Source organism: Misgurnus anguillicaudatus, chromosome 15 (genome assembly GCF_027580225.2).
Source record: "Misgurnus anguillicaudatus chromosome 15, ASM2758022v2, whole genome shotgun sequence".
NCBI classification, from domain to species: Eukaryota; Metazoa; Chordata; class Actinopteri; order Cypriniformes; family Cobitidae; genus Misgurnus; species Misgurnus anguillicaudatus.
Window position 1 is genome coordinate 13722122 of NC_073351.2, and position 22562 is coordinate 13744683.

Here is a 22562-nt window from a genome sequence, read left to right on the forward strand (position 1 = left end):
AATATTTTTTGTTCTTGAGTTGCAAAACCATGTTAGATATGCTTCATGGTACTTTAGTCAAAACTAAAGCATAGCTGAGCAATGTTCCTAATCTCTTATGATTTCCAGTGGTCCTTAACAAATAAAAATTCTGTACCATTTCAGATGGTGATAAAATGGCACTTTAACATATATATATATAGTACATAGTATGAAGCATAGTACTTAGATGGTAGTCCAATGTGTTTTTCAAGAGTACAGTGATAACATGATAAAAATCGGTAAACACATAGCAAATGTGGTTCTTTTTGGTCGTATTTGTTTGTTAGCTGAAAAACAAAAGAGTGCATTCACTCTGCTTTATGAGTATTTCATGTGTGGCGACTGGTCAAAATATGTACCCCAGCTGTCACTGGGGCAGTACCCTTTATAAAAGCCCTAAAATGTACCATTAGGCACTGCTATGTACAGTACAGTATAAATTTGGTGACAATATGTAGCTAACATGGTACTAACATGTGTTTTTGAGATACTAATATGTATCTTTGAGATACTAATATGTATATTTGAGATATCAATATGTATATGTGAGATACTAATGTGTACCTTTGAGATAATAATATGTATCTTTGAGATATTAATATGTATATTTGAGACACTAATGTGTGCCTTTGAGATACTAATATGTATCTTTGAGATACTAATATGTAACTTTGAGATCATAACATGTATCTTTAAGATACTAGTGTGTACCTCTGCAATACTGACATGTACCTTTGAGATACTAACCTGTCCCTCTGAGATACTGACATGTACCTTTAAAAGGGGGTTCAACTGTATTTCATGCATTCTGACTTATTTACACAGTTTAAGAGTTGTTTCCTCATGATAAACATAGGCTGTGTCAAAAAGTTTCAAAAAAGCAGTTGAACAAGTTACAGAGTATTTCTGTGCCGAATGCACTTCCCCAGGGTTCGCCAGTTTTTTTGAACATGGGTACATCTTATGTATCATGGGTAGACCTTACGTATAATTTATTTTTATGGGCACTTCCCCCGGAAAAGCAAGCCCACACGTCAATCAGTGGGAGAGCGAGAATCGAGATTTCTTTTATATCAAAACTTAACTCAATGGCACGAAAGAAGAAGTGTGTTTTTGGATGTAAGGAGAAGTAAGCCAGCTTTATGGAAACAATGGATAGGAACAATGGAACAGTGTCTTTGAGATACTAACATGTATCTTTGAGATACTAACATGTGTCTTTGAGATACTAACATGTGTCTTTGAGATACTAACATGTACCTTCGAGATACTAAATGTGTCTTTGAGATACCAACACATGTCTTTGAGATACCAACACATGTCTTTGAAATACTAACAAGGAGAAATAAGCCAGCATTATGGAAATAATGGATAGGAACAATGGAAGAGTCTTTGAGATACGAACATGTGTCTTTGAGATACTAACATGTACCTTTGAGATACTAACATGTACCTTTGAGATACTAACATGTGTCTTTGAGATACTAACATGTGTCTTTGAGATACTAACATGTGTCTTTGAGATACTAACATGTGTCTTTGAGATACTAACATGTGTCTTTGAGAAACTAACATGTGTCTTTGAGATACTAACGTGGCTCTTTGAGATACTAACATGTGTCTTTGAGATACTAACGTGTGTCTTTGAGATACTAACGTGTGTCTTTGAGATACTAACGTGTGTCTTTGAGATACTAACGTGTGTCTTTGAGATACTAACATGTGTCTTTGAGATACTAACATGTGTTTTGAGATAATAACATGTACCTTTGAGATACTAACATGTGTCTTTGAAATACTAACATGTGTCTTTGAGATAATAACATAAGTCTTTGAGATAATAACATGTGTCTTTGAGATACTAACATGTGTCTTTGAGATAATAACATAAGTCTTTGAGATAATAACATGTGTCTTTGAGATAATAACATGTGTCTTTGAGATACTAACATGTGTCTTTGAGATAATAACATGTGTCTCTGAGATACTAACATAAGTCTTTGAGATAATAACATGTGTCTTTGAGATACTAACATGTGTCTTTGAGATACTAACATGTGTCTTTAAGATACCAACACATGTATTTGAGACACTAACAAGGAGAAGTAAGCCAGCATTATGGAAACAATGGATAGGAACAATTTGAGATACTAACATGTGTCTTTAAGATAATATGAACTCTGTAGGTGCAAAGATGTACTTTTTAAAAGGGTACAGTCCCAATGAAAGCTGGGTACATATATTGACCATTACTTTGACTGTGCCATCAATTACAATAGTTAGCCAACATGAAATAAAATTTCATAAATTTAATTACAAAATGCATGATTCATGAAAGTCACGAATTAAGAACAACTATAGTAGAGTGAATTCGAAGATTTGCATTTGTCTGAATGAAAGGAAGATGAATGTAGTATTGTCCCCTGTGAAAAAGAACATGAACACTATTATCCATCCAGTACAGGAAAAGTGCAGAAGATTCTTACCCACACATTGCGTCCCATTGACCCTCTCAAAGCCTTTCGGGCAACTCCCCTGTCCATTCACACTGTTTCCTGTAAAGATATTAGCACATTGAGCTCCAGTGACCTGAGTTTGTCTACTGCCTTCCTCTGAAGAGGAAAAGCCAAAGCAAGAGATTTATCATCAATATACTGTCAATTTTATCAGTATGTGTGTTCCCTAGGAATCAAACCAATGACCTTCACGCTGCTAACGCAATGTTACACCAAATGAGCTACAGAAACATGTTTATGTTTAACCTATATGTTGCCAACCTGTACTAGTGTACAGTAGACTGGACTAAGATGGTTTCTTCAGCAGAATATCCTGTTTTTGCTTTACTAGTAGGAAAATGTTTTATAACTTTTGGTTGTTGGGCAAAACCTTCATTTTCTTGAACTTAACTGTACAAAGCTTTGCACCTCATCATCTAATCCAGAGTGACTTTTCTCTTTATGCGACAGGACATGTTCACTGATCTATTTTTCACAACAAAGCCTTCCAGCGACTTGGGCATAGTTTCCACAATGCCTCACGAAGAGAAAAAATAACTGTTTGTCCCTGTGAGGTTAAATATTTGTGGCTCTGGGCCGTTGTGCACACACAAACCATTGTGTTGTATTAGCCATGCTACGGCACTGGGTTATATAACCATGTGCTCAATGTTATCAACCCTTTAGGGTCGCCAATCAGTTATGAAAATATTCCTTTGGCAAACAAGACAAAGAAGCAACAAAAATGGCCAAAAGACATTTCAACAGAAAAGTCTCAGTACTGAGTTCTGAGTCCAAAGTCCTGTTGCCAAAATTTTTGTTTTCTTTAACAGTGTATTTTTCATGTTGGTTTCAAACATTTAGTTTTAAATTAAAACAAATGAATATGATACAGCCAACCACTCAAGCACACAAAACAAGTACATTTCAACTAAATACATTGTCAAGATAAAGGTTTGGTCATAAATGTCAGGGCGGGGCAAGCTGGCACCTGTGTTTTATATGGTCTTTTTTAAAATCAATGGTTACATTATTTATAAACTTTTACGTTTTTGTTGATCTATTAAAGGAATAGTCTACTCATTTTCAATATTAAAATATGTTATTACCTTAACTAAGAATTGTTGATACATCCCTCTATCATCTGTGTGCGTGCACGTAAGCGCTGGAGCGCGCTGCGACGCTTCGATAGCATTTAGCTTAGCCCCATTCATTCAATGGTACCATTTAGAGATAAAGTTAGAAGTGACCAAACACATCAACGTTTTTCCTATTTAGGAAGAGTAGTTATACAAGCAAGTTTGGTGGTACAAAATAAAACGTAGCACTTTTCTAAGCGGATTTAAAAGAGGAACTATATTTTATGGCGTAATAACACTTTTGGGAGTACTTCGACTCGCCTGAAAAGTCCGCTCCCCTTCTCCCTCTCGTAATGGGAGAGGGAGGGTGTTACTGCGCCGAGTTGAAGTACTCCCAAAACTGCTATTACGCCATAAAATGTAGCTCCTCTTTTAAATCCGCTTAGAAAAGCGCTACGTTTTATTTTGTACCACCAAACTTGCTGGTATAACTACTCGTCTTAAATAGGAAAAACGTTGATGTGTTTGGTCACTTCTAACTTTATCTCTAAATGGTACCATTGAATGAATGGGGCTAAGCTAAATGCTATCGAAGCGTTGCAGCGCGCTCCAGCGCTTAAGTGCACGCACACAGATGATAGAGGGATGTATCAACAATTCTTAGTTAAGGTAATAACATATTTTAATATTGAAAATGAGTAGATTATTCCTTTAAACCTGATACCTGATACAGTGTGACAACATTCCCCATAAAATGTTGGCACCATTGTGTCCAAGACTGCATGTTTCTGTATTAATGTTTTATAAAATAACTTTTGATTATTGATCTTTTATCACCATGTTTAATAAAACATGATGTCACTTGCTATTAAAGCTATAAAGGGAAAAGTTGTAGTATTTATCAACTTAATCAAGTGCATTAAATACTCTGTAATGTTCAGTTGTTTGATGCTTACACAGTGACTGTTTAAATAACATAGTAACAACACTTAAAGCCTTTCAAAGAAAAAACAAAGCTAATTTTATCATATGAAGTCAGAGAGTCTGCTGCTTTTATTATTTTGTTTAAAGGAAGGCAGACATGTGTTTGTTTAGCCAGCTGACCTGATATCCATGTGCTTGTGAGTTCAGAAGGAGCAAACCTGTTTTTATTTACTTTGTTGACACTTTGTTCTCAAAGTACAAACTGTGCTGCTAGAAACACTGTCAAAAAAATGACAAAACATGGTTCCAATGTGTCAATGGGACAGTACCCTTTAAGAAGCTCCTAATAAGTATCATTTGGGTACGGATATCTATACATTTATGTACCCATGATGTATTAATAGGTGCAAAGGTGTACTTTTTGAAAGTGTACCACCCCAGTGACAGCTAGGGACCATTTATTGACCATTTTAATTGACAGTGAAGGGAAATAAACTATCCCACTACATTTACGCTTTGGCAGATACTTTTATCCAAAGTGACTTACGGTCCATTCAAGAGAAATCGAACCCATGACCTTTGCACTGCTAACACAAACTCTCCCATTAAAACTACAGGAACACTTGTGTTTATTGTTGGAAATTTGGTTCAGTCCAACAGCAGGGACATGGGTTTTCGACCCAGCTGAAACAAGACTCACCTAAGCCTGTTGGACAGAGCGTACACTCGTTGATACCCCAGGCTTTCCCGGCTCCCCTGCAGCATGTGTCTTGACTCCGCAGACCAGGCAAAGGAGAACTGCACTGTAATGCGAGAGATGGTTATGACATCACACCCATGAGCATTTTCACATATGGCCACTCACATATTAAAGGCAAGGTGCATGATTTTTGAAAAACACTTTGAAAAAGGGAGTCGGGCCGAGTACCAAAACACACTTGTAGCCAATCAGCAGTAAAAGGCGTGTCTACTAACCAACATCATTGCTTGGGTTGCGTATGTGTGGGGCTATCAAAAGAAGGTCCAAATTCTATTGGGCTAGGGGCGTGTTTGTTTAGGTGATTTCAAATATCAACATTGGCTTTCAGAGATCATGCACCCCGCCTTTAACTATTCATCAATATGCATGGAATTAGTACGTGAGGACGTAAATTTAAAGTCATAAAGGTACATCAAAAAGGTACCACTACTTAAAGGTACATCTATTTAAAGGTACATCTACCCTAGAAGAGAGGGTAGACAATTATCAAATTTAAATATGAATGTATTTTTGTGATAAAAATGCACAGGACCTATTAAAAAGTGATATAATAAGTTATGTTTGTTTGTTTAGTCTTATGTTTACGCCATTCCAGCATCTACTGTATATTGGTTTAATCTAACTGTATAACTGGTTAATCCATACACTGGATGGAAAAGGGGCAATTTTGCCTCTCCAATTCACCTAACCTGCATGTTTTTGGCCTGTGGGAGGCCGAACTGGAAACCAGATTACCCAAAAGCAGTGGTTCTTGAGAACCACTGACCTAGAGTAAACCCACATAAACTCTGGAGTAAACATGCACAACTCCACAAAGAAAGGCCACCTGACCTAGTACCACCTAGTTTAGTATGTTTTAATCATGTAAGAGAGTCATTTGAAAATATTATATCACAGAGTCATAGACAAGTCAACCTCAATTTATCAACCATAGTCCAGGCTTAGAGACTGCTTGGCTTTGTTTCAGCTGTATCTGAGTCTAAAGTCAGACAGCTCTATTGCTAAGATGAAAGATATGTAAATAATGAACAGAGAGAACATAGTTTTGAACCAGAGAGTTTTTATCTTACCTGTCCATTGCGGACTTCTCTAAAGCAGTATTTGAAACCAGATGACTCGGTGTAGACTGAATCACCGCGTATGGTCTGGGCTTGTATCCGTGGGGGCGGGGCCTCCGCTCTCTCTCCTGGCAGGTGTCGCGGGCGGGCGCCTGACAGCCCTGAAGACCAAGTGACCGTTTCGGATTGTTCGTGCACGGTGGGGCCGTAACCCACCTTTAGTACCTGGTGGATTTTTACACTGGCCTCTGGAGGGTGCTGAACTCTTACCTTCACCATGGGAGAACCTGAAGGACAGAGAGAATAAAACAAACTTTTGACTGTCAGCATATTCTCAGATCAACATTATTGCTAATGCAAACACATACTTTGAACATGATTGTTTGATTGGCATCGAAATATGATCGACCTTAGGTCTTTTGTCGTAGGTGAAAATCACACATAATAGTAAAATATATTAAGTCTGGTTCGTATAGTTTTTGAACAGACTGTATACGCTTATTATAAACTTCATGCAGTAGACATATACACACTGTATTAACTCTTTGCCTGCCAATGACAAGTTTTTCCGGCAATCCGTATTTCTGCTATTATCCACTAGGTGGCGCTCTTATCCAACTTATAAAACCCAGAAGCAACCCCTTAGAGCAAACAGTAAGAACTCCGTGTATGTTTTGAGGATCGCTCTGAATCTGATCTCTATTAAAAGTCCTTCACAAAAACACAATTGGTGATAAAGAGAGAACAAATAAAGGTAGGATGAAATGTTTTTTTTTTTAAAGCAGATGGTCTGTTCTTTCATTTGATATATTGTATGTTTATATATTTAACGAATAACATATTCTGGAAGGCATTAAACTTAATAATAAAATCATAAAATATTCTGCCAACTTTTTTTAAAAACGCTGACAACACTGCAAAAAATGACTTTCTTACTTAGTATTTTTGTCTTGTTTTCAGTAGAAATATCTAAAAATTCTTAAATTAAGATGCTTTTTCTTTTTTGATGAGCAAGAAAATAATTCTAGTTTTAAGGCAAATAATATACAATTTAAGTGAAATTGTCCTTAAAACAAGCAAAATTATCTGCCAATGGGGTGAGAAAAAAATGGTGAAATAAGATTTTGTTTTTCTTAATCACTTAATTCAAGTAAAATTTTCTCACCCCATTGGCAGATATTTTTGCTTGTTTTAAGCACAAATTCACTTAAATTCTATATTTTTTGTCTAAAAACTAGTATTATTTTCTTAGGTAATTTTGCTCATTAAGAAAATACATCTTGATTTAAGAATTTTTTGATATTTCTACTGAAAACAAGACAAAAATACTTAGTAAGAAAGTCATTTTTTGCAGTGAAGGAAAGAGTTAACATAAGCACTAACTAAAGGTTGAAAATCTGAGAATAGAAGTAAAACAATAAAATCAATATATCAATGGTGCTTGGAAACGAGCAAAAATAAATGATGAAGACACTGAAAGTTTCCAAGACCATTAACTGTGACCCACATATACCAGAAGGAAAAAACCTGAATCTGTTAGTTGCAATAAAAATCAAGCCCCGGGAAAAAAACAACAACACATCCTAACCCTCCGCTTCCCATGAACAAGCCTGTAAACATTAAATAAGGCCTGTATAACCATTACTCACAGAAATATTCGGACCCCTCCGTCATTGTTTCTAGGCCAGCTGTCACGGGTCATATCATAACACTATCTGTGAAACACACAATGCACCCAAGTTCAGGAATTTACAGTCCGCCTCATCTGTCAATCACGCCCCTTGAGAAAGAGCAAAAGAAAGTCCTAAGTCTTTTAATGCATTTACTGTCTTTCGCATAAACAGACTGATGCTCCAGAAATAACACAATGAAAGAGAAAAGCACAGGGAGAGACGCAGTACGATCTCGGAAAACAGAGCACTTATTCTCCTAAAACATGTTCGAACTGTGAGTCACTGCCACCTCCCGCCTCTCACAGATTAAACTTGGCAAAGAGCTTTTTCAATTTTCCTCCAGGATCGCCCTCTCCTTGCCAAACGGACAGTAAAACACAATGATGTTGCTTTCCCGTCTTGCATGTTATATAAGGAGAACTGCAGATGGTTTGAAAGACTATATGAATATTTGTGCACTAAATACATATAGTCCTTTCATATAATGCGGGGATAGATATGAAATACAGATAGTATAAGGCTTATTTTGAGCAGCACATCTCTCCAGCACCATCAGGGAACATTAGGTTCAGTTTGAGAATCGGATTGTTACACAACAGTGTAGACAGTATTTAGGTCTTAAATCCCAGATCCAAGTTAATGCTTGCACAATAAGTGGTCCTGAATGGCACTGACCTCTAAGAGCATGAGAACCAATATATAGTTAAAAAAATAGTGAAACAAAATGCCAAAGTAGTATTTTGTCTAACAAGGTGGAAGATAGCTAACTGAACTATAATTTTATGTCATACTGAAGCCATTTCTTACAATAAAGCTGAAACACTTCAGATAATTGTTTTCATCACAAGATTAAAGGCCTGTCACACTAAAAAACAGGAACTATTGAAATAGCAACCACGCCAATGGATGATGATGATACTGTATGGTTGTTTTTTTTGGGGGGAGGGGTTGGTTTAACCAATGGTTGGGAAAATATTAAACAACCAAATAAGCCCATGCTTTGTTGTTGTTAATGTACCCAAACATGGGTTGAAACAAAAAAACAACGGTTGGTACTGTTCAATATTTTCCCAACCATGGGTTAAAATGGTGTGAAAAAGTTAAAAACCCTACAGATTTCTTATTTTTTTTTTGCATATTTGTCACACTTTTATGTTTCAGACTACCAAACAAATTCAAATATTAGTCAGAGATAACACAAGTGAACACAAAATGCAGTTTTTAAGTAGGATTTGTTTAAGTTATTTTGATTTGTTAAAACTAAATTAATAAATTACATGTAATAATTTTAAATTTAAAGCAAAATTTTAAACATCACAAACACGCGTATCCAGAATGCTCAAATGCACGAAACAGACACTCCCACCTTTGGAATAGCCTGTGAATTTCAGTCCCATCCGAAGCGATACATAAAATCACAGACGTCGTAAAACCCAAACGTTGTTTGGAAAACGAATCCCATCTGAATAGTGCTATTGCGAGGTTTTGTTGTTCATTGAGTATTATCAAATGGGACACCTACGGTCTTGTGGACCTAACATACATGTGCAAACCATGGTCACTGTAAGTCAACGAAAACCCCAATTTCACATGAAATGCACCTTTTGGACAGGGCCAGAGGCAGTGCAGAAGGTCCTAAAAAGCTACAGAGGAGGCCTTTGTGTGCCTGTTTACTTTCTACATAAAAAAATTGACTCACCTGACACTACCCAAAAACATAAAAGATGGAAAAAACATCAATCATGTGTTCATTAATAAAAATTTAACAAATAAACATGAAGGTCATTTTATTAAAAAGTAGCTGAGCGATGTCTGTCAGACTGTAATTATAGTTTTAAAAGTCACAGCTGAACAGTAAGGAGTTTATCTGTTGACACAATGTCTCTAGACATACCAGACTGACATATAACAAACACACACATTTAGTCAGTCATCTAAGTGTAACAGAGAAAATCACAAGTGCTTTGATCTATAGCCAAGAGACCCTAACATGTCAACTGTCACTCTACAGATATGACAACACTAATAGTTAAAATGATCCAATAATAATATGAGTCACCCAAAGCAATTATTTATAGACATTTTACCACATTTTTCCAAGGCATGGTGCAAAACTGAATGTTAAAAACACTTTTTCTTATGGCCCTATAAATTGTCAATGGAGCAATTGGAGCATGCATTCATGAGCTATAAAGGTTGACACATGGCTTATGTTGGAGATGCAGGTTTAAATTTGGCCTGTTATGTGTTCTGGTCCTTTCCCCCACCCACTTTCTCTCACTCTTCAAAAAAGCCACAAAAAAAGAAAAAAAAATGCCATCATGTGTTAGTAGGGGCCACAACCTGAGACTGGCCAAAGTTTCTTGATTAAGTTAAAGTTCAGAACTTATGTTTCTCTGTGGATGCGGTACAAGTCAGGAATCTCAGTACAATGAACACACATTTATCCTGTCTTGATGTTTTGACAGACACATGATCTACTACCATGTTTAGACATTCCAGATGTGACTGACATTTGCATGATGTATCGGGCATGTTTCTGCTTTAATTCAGCACTGTACTTTGCATCAACGGCTGGGCTGATACTGGCACTTTTGGGATTCGTCCAAACTGCGTGCCGCAGCCAGATGAAAACAGAAAATAAATGTCGCCAATCTGGGACGCCGTTATTTTTCATCATCAAAACAGCCTGTCTCCGTATGTGGTCATGGGTTACATAACTAATCTTGTTGCCAAAGCACATATTTAGCCTTTCTCAGAATTTTCATTCAATTTTATGCAATTAGTCTTGCTTAGTAATATATTCATTGTACAAATAAAGTACAAAGTGAAAAATAATGTGTGTGAAATATTAAGTACTTAAATGGATAGTTCGACCAAAAATGAAAATAAACCCATGATTAAATCACCCCAAAGCAGTCCGAGATGAATATGTCCATCATTTGTCAGACAAACACATGTTCAGTTATTTTAGAAAATGTCTTATATCTTTCAGCTGCTAAACAGTAAAGTTACGGGGTCCACGTCCTTCAAGTCCAAAAAATGGGCATATTTCCTGTCCTAAAGAAATCCAATCGGCTCCAGGATGATAAACAAAGGTCTTCTGAGGGTAATCCGCCCGGTGTTGTTGTAGAAATATCCATATTTAAAACTTTATAAAGGAAAATAACTAGCTTCCGTTAGTGCCACCATCTTAGACTCCTCTGTGTTCAGGAAAGAGTATTAGCGTAGTGTACGCACTTTTCTTAGTGACCTATGACAAATTCGGAGGGTGGGAGCACAGAGCAGCAGCAGAGAAACCTTCGTAAGCTGCGTACGCTCTCATCTTGAATGTGGACGCGACTAAGATGCCGGTGGCATGAGCAATTCGGTCCCCCCTGGCAATTCGGTCTCCCCTAGGACCCCCGCGTGATTCCATTGGCTGAAAAACTCCTCATGGGTAGTTTTCTTAGCGCCTTATTGCAATTCCTACAAAATCACGTTATGATTTATGTAGTTAGAACGTTGTTAAAATTACAATTGATGTCTTTTAAATGATATAGTAAAGCGATAGGTGGGAAATCTACACATTGCTTGTGTCATTTTATTATTTAGATTATTATACTGTACCCTTTACAAATTTGTATCAAAATTATAATTTATAAGCCATGATTACATACCTTACAAAGTGCATTTTTTTAAATAGTAAAAGTGTAGTGTGTTAATAATTTACCAAAAAGTATTGTTTTTGTAAAGCAGATGATGTCACAAAAGTACTGACATGTCTGCAACATGAATATTAGTTTATTATATTATTTTTTTGCTTAACTTTTATTAAAAAAATATGTTTATGCTTCAATTTTGTACAACATAATTAGCTTGCTAGTCCGCTAACGCAGACGAGATATCGCAATGACACATTTTTGAACAGGAATTAGTGCTAGGTACCAATCGGGGTCCTAGGGGAGACCGAATTGCCAGGGGGGACTGAATTGCTCATAACACCGGCATTACCGGAAGCTAGTTATTTTCGTTCATAAAGTTTTAAATGTGGATATTTCTACAACGAAACGGCATGGATTTCCCTCAGAAGGCCTTTGTTTATCATCATTGTTTATCATTTATTTTGTGAAGGATAGATGCACATTTTTTGGACTTGAAGGACGTGGACCCCATAACTTCACACTTGATTAACTGAAAGATCTAAAACATTTTCTTAAATAACTGAAAATGTGTTCGTCTGAAAAATTATGGACATATGCATCTCAGACGGCTTCGGGGTGAGTAAATTATGGGTTTAATATCATTTTTGGCCGAACTACCCCTTTAAGTAGTTTTAGATGTATACTTCGGCCCATTTTTCTTATTTTTGGGGACAGGTCATCTCATATTTATAAGTATCTGAATTCAAGTGGTATTGATATACAGTATTTATTTTAATCTTTATATATTCCTTTAAATCTATTAAACAACCTATAATAGACACACTCAGTTACTTATAAGCTCCAGTGTTTTGCTTTCAGATTTGACTGACAACAGTCTGTACCCTTTAAAAAAAATTGGTATAGCTTTAACCCATGATTCGCTAAATATTGGTGCAAAAACTGTTGGCTTACAAATAAATGCGTATAAATGTCTTTAGAAATCAAATCCTGTGCACACTGACTCTTACCATTATTGTTGGTTTGTTCGGGAGTCTGCAGTGGCAGGAGGTACTCAGAGGTCATCGGAGGACTGGCTAAATCGACGGCACCTGACGGTGATTTATCAATGTCATTGGTGGAAGAGCCGGATGAGACGGGGATGTGGCAGAACTTCCCAGTAAAGTTAGGAGGGCACAGGCATTGGTCCTTCTGTATGCACACACCTCCATTCTTACACAACATAGGACACACGACTGCAGAGAAAGAGAAGAAGAAAGTTAGCTTAAAGATACAACAAATAATCAAATATCATACTGCATATCTCCAGGATATCAAAAATACTAAAAAGAAAAATCATGTGTGATATAAACACAAGAGAAAATAAGTAAATGCAGTTTAACTAACATGAACTAATAATTCCAATACAATTGTTCTTATAGGTTCATTAACCAATGTTAACAGATACAACTTAACATGCTGTATTAGTAAATGCTGAAATTAACATGAACAATGTGAAAAAAAATGCTGTAAACTTTAAAAATGCATTTTTTTGTCTTCGTGTAAGCATAAATCTAACACAACTGAGTGAGATTTATGCTTAAACATAAAAAACTCATGGCGTGGGATCAAAAATAAGCTTAATTCAAGATATCCTCTGGGTATAAAAAACATCAATGTCATGCAATCCCTTCTCTTCGCTTTGTTTCTTTTATTTCATTAGGGCCTGAACATGCTTTCAATATCAAATGTCTGTGATGTATTAATGCATTTGGAAAGCTTATACCAGGACCATGCCTAAATAAATGAAAATAAATGTAGCATATGATCCAAAGTTAGAGAAAAAGATCTCTCTGTGGTCGTCAGCTGAGCTTTTACAATATTCATCTGCAATCGCTCTAATGCAATCTCTACATCCAAACACATCTGTCATACAAACAAAATGCAAAGGAGAGCTCCTTACATGAAGGGAATAACAAACCCAATGCAACGAAGAAAGAACGAGAGAGACAACAAGTTTGATTTTAAGGAGGATTAAGAAAGAGAACATGACCAAACCACATGATCTAACTAAAATCAGGCTAAATCTAATGTAAACAAGAAATAAAAATTAACAGTACTTTGCTAATGCTTATTACTGGTTGCTTATTCTTCAACCCTCAGGGGAACGTTATTTCAGAAAAAAAAATATTGTCTACGCAATCTATCAGTAACTTAAATGACTTCCTTTAAAGGAACCCCGCCTATAAACACATGTGCAGGGGTATGGCTTTATAGACTGGGTATATGAATGTGAAATTAAAAACAGTACAAATGTCATAGTTTTAATAAACTTTGAAAAAAGTACTTTTTTAATTCGGAAATTAATTACTTTTTGTTTACATTACAATACATGACATCAACGATTGCAATTAAAATTGTATATTTTATATTAATGCTACAGGGAGGTAAACAAACTAAACAAGTCTTCAGTCAGTAGACTGTAAAATAATATATAAATGAATGAGTTATGAATGCACACAGACAGCAGGTGGCGGTATGTGGTATTGACACCTGCATGCCATTAAAAACACATCAATGTCTTCTGTTCAGCCATTTCAATATAAACCAGAGAGTAACACAAATGAAGAGCAACACAAAAAACATAAAGTAAAGACGATCGGAGTGATAAGAAAGTGAGAGTAAAACATTCGCTCATGAGAAACACAGTAGATGGTTCATTCTACAAAAAAGGTGGAAATGCTTGTCCCTTGCTTTTGCAGACCTCTTAATCATTTAATTTGACCCAATAATCCCATAATGATATATATTTAAAGGAATAGTCTACTCATTTTCAATATTAAACTATGTTATTACCTTAACTAAGAATTGTTGATACATCCCTTTATCATCTGTGTGCGTGCACGTAAGCGCTTTTCTAAGCGAATTTAAAAGAGGAACTATATTTTATTGCGTAATAGCACTTTTGGGAGTACTTCAACTCGCCTGAAAAGTCCGCTCCCCATCTCACTCTCATAATGGGAGAGGGAGGGTGTTACTGCGCCGAGTCGAAGTACTCCCAAAAGTGCTATTACGCCATAAAATATAGTTCCTCTTTTGAATCCGCTTAGAAAAGCGCTACGTTTTATTTTGTACCACCAAACTTGCTCATATAACTACTCGTCTTAAATAGGAAAAATGTTGATGTGTTTGGTCACTTCTAACTTTATCTCTAAATGGTACCATTGAATGAATGGGGCTAAGCTAAATGCTATCGAAGTGTCGCAGCACACTCCAGGGCTTACGTGCACGCACACAGATGATAGAGGGATGTATCAACAATTCTTAGTTAAGGTAATAACATATTTTAATATTGAAAATGAGTAGACTATTCCTTTAATAAATATAGACTGTCCTTAAAATGATGAGAGAGTTTATTTATTTAATTTTCTGTTTTTCCTTTTTTAAACTTTTTTTTAAATGTCTGGTCCTGAAAATTGCCCTGTCCCTTTGATCATACATGGAAGTTGAACTGTGTACGTATTATGTAAAACCATGTTTTTTTTGTAATTTACATTTAACTTTAACCTTGTATGAATTTACTACAACACTGAAATGATAAAAATACACTATTAATATGAATTATATCAAATAAATATTTGTCCCCCAAAACACTTTTATTTTGAAACAATGAATGCAAGTTTTTCATGGGTCAAGAGGTCAGTGAAAGAAGTGCAGTGGAGGAAGGCAAAAGGTTTTTGAGATGTCTTACCTTATTTGTTAAAATATCATGATATATCTAAGAATTTTGAGATAAGATTTTTTGGATGTCATTAGTGTTACTCTCTTTTTATAGCTGGGAGTGTTAAGATCTTTACATAAAAATACATTATACTGAATAAGTATGTGATTGTTACATCTCTGATGAAATAGCACATGGCTAATGGCAGCCATTTTGTTAAAATATTATTTTTTTTCTGTAAATTGTCATTGGTAACACCAATGACAAATAAATTACTAATGGATTCTTTATTAAAATGTTTTAAAAAGTTAAACCTAGATTAAGCTCCCTGTTTTGCGGATTCATAGATTTGACAAGTTAATTAATGCTTTTAAAGAATTTTTGGGTACGTTGAAAGAAGTTCATTTAAGCAAATTTCCATAACCTGAATTCCACCTTTTCTGTAGAATGACCCAGATACCACAGTATTAACTGTAGTAAACTATAGTAATATTTTGTGACAACCTTTACACGTCATCGACCCAGAATGCATTATGTGCAAAACATAATGGTTTCAATTAGTTGATTTTGTTTATTTCTATTAAAGGATTTTTGTGTTAAAAGGCAAATGCAAAATATTAAAGCATACAAGTCTTCATAGTCGAGGTACTCTTTACAAATCAACATTACAAATCAATCTATTTTTCAACCCTGCTGCTCCAACCATCCGGCTTCATTCATTGATTTAATGCCCACTTTCCATGACGCTATAATTTTCGATTAATAAACTTCAGTCCCATGCTGCAGTTTTCCTTTGAATATCCTGTTTCACTTAGATTATGCAAATCAGATTATGAAAGGAAAACAGAAAATTAATGGGGTTTCATTTTGACTTTAAATAAGAACAGATTGTTTTATATCAGTGTCATCTAACCAAAGAGGTTTTACAGTGAAAGTATAGTACTGTATAAACCAGATGCCAAAATGTGTTGGCCAAAGCAGTAAAATACTCTTGTGTTTCAAATATTAACAAGAATGATGTGAGAACAGCATGGAAACTCGGCAGCGAGGGCCTGTTTAAATGAAACCACAAAGTTACTGAAATTACACAATATATTAGATGAGCAATCTTGTTATCCTGTAAGGTTTCGGCGAGGAGAAAAGGTCAGCCCTTTTTAATTAACCATGTTTTTGTTGTAAACGTGTAGTAACAATGATTTTTTGGTGTATTGGTAAAACCATTTTTTACTGTAGTAAAACCATGATTAATTTTCATAAGGGTGGCTGGCCCAATTCCTCCCAGCTGGTGGTGACAAAAGTATTTGTGATTTGATTTAAATTTGGACTTGAGGCGCTGAGTTCATCCAACCAATTATGTTCAGTTAGATGAGTTTTACCTTTCATTCCTTAGAGACAAGCACATCTATTAGCCAAGGTTTAGCGGAAGCCGAATGGCTGAACGACATCCAAAGTCCACACGTATCCATCATTTTTATGTCAGGGTTCTAGGCTGGTGACACATGTGTGTTGGTTTAAACATGTTTTTAGAGGCTCTTGGAGCACATTTACACCTAGTATTATGATGCGTCTGGTTGATCGGATAACAAATGGATGAGAGAGACACATTCCCGTTCACACCTCTTTTTTTAATACATCTCTTTTGTCCACTTTTTACTAGGGTTGGACGTAGTGTTGGGTGTAACTAGTTACTAAGTAATTAGTTACTGTAATTTAATTACTTTTTCTTTGAAAAGTAAAGTAAGGGATTTCTCTTATTTTTCCAGTTATTTAATTAGAGCTGATGTAATCGAACTAAATACTGTGTATGGATGTGTGACGTGAGTGTCTTTTGCTAAAGTAAAGAGCGCGTTAGTAGCCTAATATGCGCATACAGTATTAACGGGATGACAATGCGGGTTTGCTTATAACATACATGGATGCGCAGCAGCAGAAAAACACTTTTAAATGTGAAACTTAAAGGATTAAAATGTAAAAGATTATTATTGAGTCTCTTGGACATAAATGATGACCGATTATGAGATGTTAGAAGGTGTAAAGAGCCGCTTCATCTGTAGCTACCCTGGTAAGTAAATAAATGCTTTGCTTTAAACAAATGCATCTATTTTTAAATGTTTTTTTTTTTTTTAATGCTACCCCATGGATTTATTATATATAATGACTCTGTGCCTGTGGATATGGTGAGATGAGAAACACTTTTAAGTAATGCTTTAAAAAAAAAACATGGCGCTGTCTGAGTGCTGAAACGGCTCTCCGTACGTTTGTAAATTCTTTATCTCTTGTTTGTAACAAATAAAGTATTTTTAGAGTACAAACCTTATATAAAGCCTAATATAATCTTAAAATGTAATTATACACCATGTATTTCTTTATAAAAGTATATCTAAAAAATATATAAAAATATACTAGGTATGTTAATGTGTGACTATTTTACCACTGTTAATCGACGTGTGATCCTAACTTAAAAACGAAAGTAAAATATGTTCGTTTGCATGGACATTGAAAATTGTGAAATTTAATTAATATTATTTTTTAATTAATATTATTAAAAGTATTCCTGCTTCTGATTAATAGCGCATATACTTTATATTCACATGAGAACTGATGATGTCTGTGTGTTTCAGACCCTGGCTGTGTGCACTGAAGTGTATATGACCATAAAGTAGTGAAACTCAATGTATTTATTTTTAAAATGTATTTTAAATAGGCATATAGGCTCATAGGTTTTTTGTAAAAAAAAAAAATCCCAGCACCCCCTGTTCAACATGACTTCCAGCGGCCCTGTTACTTCATGACTTTCTATGCTGAATTGGTACCAGGTAGCTGAATATCATAAAACCAACATTCAAAACACAACATATCATGACATATTTTACCAGGGTCATGATGAGACTGAGACCAAATGTCAATTATTCTTACTATACATCTTAGAAAATGAAAAGCTAATGTCACCATTGCAGCAGGTAAGGAAAAACAGGGCTTACAGTCGTGTAAAGAGGAAATGACCTAAGTACATAGTTTCTGCCTTGTGTAGTGTGACTGGCAAATGGGCTTACATAAAAACCACTTTCCTTCAATTTCTTTATTAGGTTTAATCTACTCTAATCTCTCCACCATAAATGAGCTGTTGTTTTACGCCACTTATTGTTTTATTGCACAGGAAGCGATTTAAGAAAAGAAGCAGGAGGTGATCTGGTTTAAGGGATCTTTTTTGTTGACCTAGTTTTTCCATCTTGTCAATGGATATATGCAAGTTGTTTATTTTAATTTTCACCCCGACAACTGGTCCAGATAACATCTCACATTCTTTAAGGTCACATGAAATGTAATGTTCAGTCACTACAACTGGACTTGTTTAGTATCATTATACAGTAGTTTAGTATCATTACAAGTCTTTTCGCTACTCTGAAAGGATATTTGTGTTGAAGAACCTCAGAACAAGAAGTCTATGTTAAAGTTTTTAAACCATTTTTTCTCTCTTCATAACAGAGAAATATCACATGCATAATGTTGTTTCTTCCTCATAAATGCACATATAAAATATATAAATTCACAGAATTCATACAAAGCAAAATTCCTATTTTGTCACATCCATAACACATGCTTATTTTCATAAACTAAAAAAGAAAACACATGTATAGAGTTATTTTCTTATGTCTGGACTTAATCATCAGGGGTCTAGGAAAAAAATAAACAGATGGTTCAATACATTCTCAGAGAATTTATATTTCATGTGACATCCATAACCTGGAATAGCTCTTCTGTAGAACACTTGAATATGTAGCAGCTGACAAAAGCCCTGAACATACTGTAAAACCTCAAGTTTTAACGCAAACCTGAATGATTACAAGGTTCACAATAAATATGTTGCAGGATCTTATTACTGAATTAAACGCTACTGTAATATTCGCAAACGTTTCTTGCCTATTAAAGCAACACTATGTAGTTTCCATGTAAAAATTACTTACAGCTCCCCCATGTGGTTGAAAAGCGCAACAGTGCCTGGTATCAGACACTCTTCTGCAGGCAGGGGGAGGGGCGGGGCTGTGTTTCCTACCCTCCACCGCCACTTTCAGAGTGTGCTTGTAGCAGCTAGGAGGCTGCTCAGGTTGCAGCAACAGTACAATTTGTCCAGTTAAAAGTTAATAATTTTAGAGACATTATTTAAAGGTAAAAAAACTACATAGTGTTGCTTTAACTAGACAGAAAATAGCTGCTTGGGGAGAGACCAAGATGGCTGACTTAGTGACCTAAAGATAGATTAATGGCCAAAACGTCTTGGCAGTAACCTCTGTTCCCTGAGATAGGGACCGAGACGCTGCGTCATGAAATTGCACTTTGGGAACAGCACCAGCATTCCAGCATCTGAATAATTTAAGAAACTACTCTCTTATAGCTGACGAGAGATGACGTCACAAGTGTGACGGATACCGGAAGGTGTAAAAGGGAAGTGCAAACAGTGCATATAAGCTTCTGGAATAAAGTGAAGCGAGTGCTACAGGCACAAAGACTAGCAATGAGATGCAGGGTCTTGTTCCCTAACTCAGGGAACAGAGGTTACAGTCATAACGAGACATTTCCTTTCGAGGGAACTCAACGCTGTGTTATGAAACGACACTTTGGCAACTAAATGCCCACTTTCAAAGGATTGTGCCTGTCCTGTTGTGAAGGTGTAATGCACAGATCAGGACATAATAACCTGTTTTTTCAAGATAAGAGGTCCAAACTGGTACAAACATATGCGGGGTGGATCATCCTGCAGCACCACACACATATCGCATGGAGGCCGCAGATAGAAGGGCCTGAGAAGATTCCATACTCCTAGTAAAATGTGCCCCGACTAGCAGAGGTGAAGGCACTCTGCGCACCTCATAAGCTAGCAAAATAATTTCCAAAATTAATTTACAGATGGTCTGCTCGGAGGCGCCTTGTTAAAGGCTCCAAAACAAAGCAAAAGTTTATCAGATCTTTTCCACAGAGAAAACCTTCTTACATACTCTTCAAATGCCCTAAAACAGCATAACAAGAATAATCTTGTTGATCCGCCAACTCGTGAGGATAAAAGAACTGAAGAATTAAGGTTCTGGCCACATACCTTAGGTATATATCCCGGACTTGGTTATAGAATGGTTTTACTTCTGCCTGGAGCAAACTCCAGACAAGATAAAGCAGCAGATAATGCTTAAAGGTCACCTACCCTCCGCAGAGAGAAAGTGAAAAGCAGCTAAGGCTGCAGTATATAATATTAGAGTAAAGGGCGCAAGACCTGAGGAAATCAGTTCTTGTAGAAATTCCAGAACTTAAGCCACAAGACAGTTAACTGGGTCAATATGCCTTTTATTACACATGAAGTGAAAACTCTTCACTTTATTGTATAGTGTTTGTTGTGGGAGAGAGTTAGGTATGGTCTCAACAACCTCAGTTGAGAGACACTGATTCACAAATCACATATAGGGGCCAAACCAACAATTTCCATAATTCCGGAAATATGGCACCCCCGGCCCACATCAGAAGGTGCCTCATCAGAAGAAGCTCATCAGTTTGACCTCCTAGGAGGTCTGAAAACCAAACTTGTGCTGCAAAAAAAACCCATGGCTGTCAGTTCTCTAGAACCCCAAGAAGCAGAACAATTTGGGAAAGAAGTTGTACAGGCATTGCCTCTGCCACTTCTGTACCATAGCGTCCAGCCCTGATGGGTCTGGAAGAAACAAAAAGGGCAAATGGGTTGTCTCCTGAGACACAAATAGATCTGTTAGACAATTTGTGGACAAAAAACTGCTTCACCACCTCCTCAGGGTGGAGTCTTCATTCCCTGGCACTCAGCCCCTACCTCAACAGAACCTCAGACCTCCTTGGTGATTGTTGTAAGAGACCACTGACATATTGTCCGTTCTTATCAGAACATGAAGTCCTCTGAAAACTGGGAGGAAGTGTTTCAATGCCCAAAACACACCTATCATCTCTAGGCAATTTATGTGCCAGCAAGAGATGCGCCCCTCTCCACAGGCCTTTTTTACTGAGCGGCCTTCCACTACTGCTCCCCAACCTGTGAGTGGCGTTTCTGGGGCTGTTTACACTTGGTATTAAAGGCGGAGTGCACAATGGTTGAAAGCCAATGTTGATATTTGAAATCACCTAAACAAACACGCCCCTACCCCAATAGAATCTGGACCTTCTTTTAAAAGACCCGCCCCACACATATGCAACCCGGCAAGGATGTCGGTTAGTAGACACGCTCCTTACTGCTGATTGGCTATAAGTGTGTTTTGGTAGTCGGCCCGTCTCCTTTTCCAAAGAGTTTTTCAAACATTGTGCACTCCGCCTTTAAGATGTGTTTTCATCGATCGGATCACAAGTGGACGAGAGAGACACATTACGTTTACACCTGGTATTTAAATCCATCTCTTTTGTCCACTTTCGACCACTTCTGTCCTGAATACTGTGTGGGGTTGGTCTGTGAGACGGTGGGCGAGTCTCTCTGCTGTCATTCAAACGCGAGCGGGAGAAATTATGAGTTTATATGGACGCAAACTAATATTATGTCGGATTGCACTGCTTGTTTAGCGAGTAAACATGCCGCACATTGTGGACGAGTGTATGTGTGTATGTAAGAGCTTTCTCTGAATTTTCAGCGCAATTGATGAAATAGGATCGCGCAACTTTCACACGCTTTCAAAACGAAACTACGGAGATCAGCCGCTTCAGTTTTATAAATGAAAGGCTAAAAATAGCGCAGTTTACCGTATGTTCATGCCAGAAGATATAAAAGACGTAAAACATTGTATTTAGTACCTCAGATTAGATAAATGGGTGGAGAGAAGGCGGTCCCGTGTGGCTGTTCGAACACATTCAACCACATGTGCGTTCCGCAACTCCAAAGCGATCCAATCGAAAGTGGTTTCAACTACCTCTGAATGTGGTTGAAAGTAGTCGAAAGTGGACGAGCTCAAAACGTTTTGAACACCGTTTACACCTGCCATTAACGTCATCCACTTGTATTCCGATCAACGAAAACGCATGTTAATGCCATGTGTAAACAGCCTCTCTGTCTGACATTGCGCACCCAAGGTCAGTCCCTGGTTGAGAGACACATTTTCTTCATGTACTGTAGACAGGGAATGAAAGAATTGTGCTTAACCCTGAACATACAGAACAGGTTTTCCCTTGGGGGGAGAACCCTTGGAGCCACTACTGATGAAGGTCTCATTTTACAA

General features: G+C 36.7%; 1 protein-coding gene across 1 annotated transcript in view; it reads right to left on the bottom strand.

Annotated features, from left to right (window-relative positions):
- ltbp4 (latent transforming growth factor beta binding protein 4) overlaps window positions 1-22562 on the bottom strand; it is an 83924-nt gene that overhangs the window by 30664 nt on the left and 30698 nt on the right. Inside the window, exons 6-9 of the mRNA XM_073853441.1 lie at window positions 12662-12886; window positions 6350-6624; window positions 5220-5322; window positions 2508-2576 (exon numbers count right to left, since the gene is read on the bottom strand). Coding sequence (XP_073709542.1) covers window positions 2508-2576; window positions 5220-5322; window positions 6350-6624; window positions 12662-12886 — 672 coding nt within the window. The remainder of the gene's footprint in view (window positions 1-2507; window positions 2577-5219; window positions 5323-6349; window positions 6625-12661; window positions 12887-22562) is intronic.